At 55.7% G+C, this 3,747-nt stretch overlaps 1 protein-coding gene and 1 long non-coding RNA gene across 2 annotated transcripts; one reads left to right on the top strand and one right to left on the bottom strand.

Annotated features, from left to right (window-relative positions):
* Nucleotides 1–488: 488 nt before the first annotated feature.
* LOC109145992 lies at nt 489–1,981 on the bottom strand. The gene is made up of 3 exons (XR_002047742.3): nt 1,799–1,981; nt 1,160–1,252; nt 489–805 (listed from the first exon to the last, which is right to left on the bottom strand). It is a non-coding gene; the product is annotated as an uncharacterized LOC109145992 (long non-coding RNA).
* A 64-nt stretch (nt 1,982–2,045) lies between these two features.
* LOC120410670 (vegetative cell wall protein gp1-like) lies at nt 2,046–3,056 on the top strand. The gene is made up of 2 exons (XM_039559149.1): nt 2,046–2,285; nt 2,337–3,056. The coding sequence occupies exons 1-2, from the start codon at nt 2,046–2,048 to the stop codon at nt 3,054–3,056; spliced, it is 960 nt and encodes a 319-aa protein (XP_039415083.1).
* The last annotated feature ends 691 nt before the right edge of the window (nt 3,057–3,747 follow it).

The raw sequence follows: 3,747 nt of genomic DNA, 5'->3' as shown, positions 1-3,747 counted from the left end.
AATTAAACTAATTTATGTCCATTTTGGAGGAGTTGGTGACTTTTTTGGAGTGGAGTGGGCTTTGAGTAGACTGGGTTACTCTGTGAGATACTGGCGCCCAATCTGCTGCTAAGGCAAACATTTTCTGTTCATAAAACCCAAACCAAAAGGAGCCCATTCACGACCCAATTGCCCTCTAATATCAAAGAAGGCTAAAAATCCTCTGTGTGCTGTAAGGAGGATTGGAGCCACAAAAGGCCCTAATGTTGCAAATTGGATTGCTGTCCAGCACAGGGATTATTTCCATTTTAAACAAGTGCAAGTGTGGGTTACTCTGTGCATTAATATTTCCCAAGGTATATTCACAATGCAGGGAATACCCATTTCTCAAAGGCAAATACTGCTTTCTGTAATTTTCAAGATCCAGTGAGAATTTCAGGACCAAAGAGGACCCAAAAGACAGAAGCCTCCTTTGTGATCAGCTCTCTTCTCTAATTGTTTTGCCAAAACCTCCTGAAAAGCAGGTGATGCCAGCTCTGAGCAGCTCTGCTGCTGTGCAGGAAGAGTGGCACTGATGTGAGCAGCAAACCAGAGCTCTCCTGTATTTGTTCTGTTGTGAAAGACACAAACCTCGGGGACCAAACGTCAGCAGAGATCGAGAAGCTCTGGGACCCTTCCCAGACAAGCCCTGGAGTGCAGCAGGTGAGCCCTGGGGTGTGGGGACAATCCCACTGGGTCCCTCTGTGGCATCATCCAGCCAAGAGAACAGCACAGGGCCCCAGGTCTGAGCAAGTTCCTCCTGCTCCTGGAGAGGAAGAGGATTTTCCTAAAATAGGTTAAAAAATGAATAAAAATCAGTATGAGGTGCTGCCTGAGCAATGAAATATTTTTCAGCCTTATGCATGTATGTTCACCAGTTCTGTGCCTCTCACTCCAAAACTTACTTTTTGATCACCAAGAGAAAGGACAGTTCCCATCAGCCCCTTGCCTCCCAGGGCACACAATATTTGCAATTAATTCATCTGTCATTGCACTCCGTGGCCTGTGTTATTTCTTACTCCAGCACATCAGCTTTTGTAACAGCGTACAGCAAATGTGTGCCAAAACCTCCCTTCAGCAGAAAAGGCCCAAAGCAGACTTGGTCAGGATGCATTTTCCAAGCCTACTGCTGTCTTCTCACCTGAGATACTCTGGAACTCTCCTTTGGCTGCTGGCTTCCTGGTACTCATATAATTACCACAGATTTGGAAAGGGAAACTCACAGTGTAAATTTCTGTAAAAACACCAAATCATGATATTACAAAAAAAAAAGCAAAGAGAAGGGAAATTAGTAGGATATATTAATTAACTGGTCTGCTGCCTGATCCCTCCTGCAATGCCCAGAGATCCTGGAAGCAGTGCTGCTTGTGTAGAATTAATGATTTTCCACTCCCCAGCTGTTGCAGCCGTTCCACTGCTGGCCGGGCTGTTGGGAATGCATCCTTCACGTGTTACAGGTTCCTTGCACTCGCATTAATCACCAAACTCCCAGGCCTCACACCAGCCCAACAACTGCCACCACACCCAGCCCCGCCAACGTCAGGCAAACATCTGTTACAACCTGTGTGATGCAAGCGCCGGGGAGATCGATTTTATTGATTTTGAGATGGCTACTCACTAACCCTAATTCATTTGTAAGTATTCGTAAGAGTTTTCCACCCAGGTTTTGGATTTCAACCTGTGTTATCTGCTAGAGCATCTGGCTGTTATTATGCCAAAGTGTAAAATATTACAGAAAAAGTGAAATAGGTGCTTCTTAAAAGATCAACACTGTGGATACCTGGAACAAATCTCGACAAGGCAGCTTTCAGTTCTCCTTTAGTTTTAAAACACAGCTTCCTCTGAGTTAATACCGCGGCAGTCTCCGCTGTTCAATTTATTTCCTAAGCGCGGTTTCAATGCTGAGAAGCGAGGCCGCCCATCGCTTCGGGAGCGGGGGATTTGTCCCCGGCGGCTCCGGAGGGACGCGCGCGGCTCGGGCTGGGTGCGCGGCCCGGGTGCGCTCCGGCCGTGCCCAGCAGGCGGCGATGGCGCCCGCCCCGCGCAGCGCTGCCGGGGCCGGGCCGGGCGGCACCGCGGAGTCCCCGAACCGCATCCCGCACCCCGCATCCCGCATCCCGAACCGCATCCCGCACCCCGCATCCCGCACCCCGCACCCCGCATCCCGAACCGCATCCCGCACCCCGCATCCCGCATCCCGCATCCCGCATCCCGCATCCCGCATCCCGAACCGCATCCCGCATCCCGCATCCCGCACCCCGCACCCCGCATCCCGCACCCCGCATCCCGCACCCCGCATCCCGAACCGCATCCCATAGCCCGAACCGCATCCCGCATCCCGCATCCCGCACCCCGCATCCCGCATCCCGCATCCCACAGCCCGCATCCCGAACCGCATCCCGCATCCCGCACCCCGCACCCCGCATCCCGCATCCCGCATCCCGCATCCCGCATCCCGCACCGCATCCCGCATCCCGCATCCCGCATCCCGCATCCCGCATCCCGCACCCCGCATCCCGCACCCCGCATCCCGCATCCCGCATCCCGCACCCCGAACCGCACCCCGCATCCCGCATCCCGCACCCCGCACCCCGCACCCCGCACCCCGCATCCCGAACCGCATCCCACAGCCCGCACCCCGCATCCCGAACCGCATCCCCAACCGCATCCCGCATCCCGCATCCCGCATCCCGAACCACACCCCGCATCCCAAACCGCATCCCCAACCGCATCCCACATCCCGAACCGCATCCCGAACCGCATCCCGAATCCCGCACCACACCCCGCATCCCACATCCCGCACCCCGCATCCCGAACCGCACCCCGCATCCCGCACCGCATCCCGAACCGCACCCCGCATCCCGCACCGCATCCCAAACCGCATCCAAACCGCACCCCGCATCCCGAACCGCACCCCGCATCCCGCATCCCGCATCCCAAACCGCAGCCCGCATCCCACATCCCGCACCCTGCATCCCCGCATCCCATCCCGCAGCCCGCAGCCCGACCTGCAGCCCAAACCGCATCCCGCATCCTGAACCGCATCCCATCCTGCATCGCGCATCCTGCATCCCGCCCTGCATCCCGAACTGCAATCCGCATCCCTCATCCTGACCCACACCCCGAACTGCAGCCTGCATCCCGAACTGCATCCTGAATGGTATCCCACATCCTGCATCCCACATCCCGCATCCCGAACCGCATCCCGCCCCACGGAGTGCTGCCATTCTGGTCCTGGAAGCCACCGGGGAGTCCCTGCATCCCGCACCTCTCTGTATCCAGCTCCTCATCCCCCCCGCAACCAGCCTCACATCCCACCCTGCATCCCACACCTCATCCCGCCCCGCATCCCGCTCCTCATCCCACCCCCATCCAGCCCCGCGTCCATCACTGCATCCCACCCCACATCCAACCCCCATCCCGCCCCCGCGTCCCTCCAATCCCACTGCCCAGAGCCACGGGAACATCTCGGGTTATCCCAATGTCACACAGCAACAAACTCCTGTTGGTGCTTGTTCCAAACTCACTTAAGAGCCCCAGCGCTATAAAAACTGAACGAATGATCAAATTCAAACACAATTAATCATTTCCTCATTTTTCCTCTTTTGTTAGACTCAGATTGGGCAGCCGTAGCTTGGAAACTTCCGTATGCACACAATAAGAAATCATATGAAAAGGGTTTGCAAAAAAGAGGAAATAATAAGTAACAGAGAGAGAGCGGGCTACAAA

This window comes from Corvus cornix, chromosome 12 (genome assembly GCF_000738735.6).
Source record: "Corvus cornix cornix isolate S_Up_H32 chromosome 12, ASM73873v5, whole genome shotgun sequence".
In the NCBI taxonomy this organism is placed as follows: Eukaryota; Metazoa; Chordata; class Aves; order Passeriformes; family Corvidae; genus Corvus; species Corvus cornix.
The sequence above is the reverse complement of the archived record's forward strand: the minus strand, read 5'-3'. Positions and strand labels throughout refer to the sequence as shown.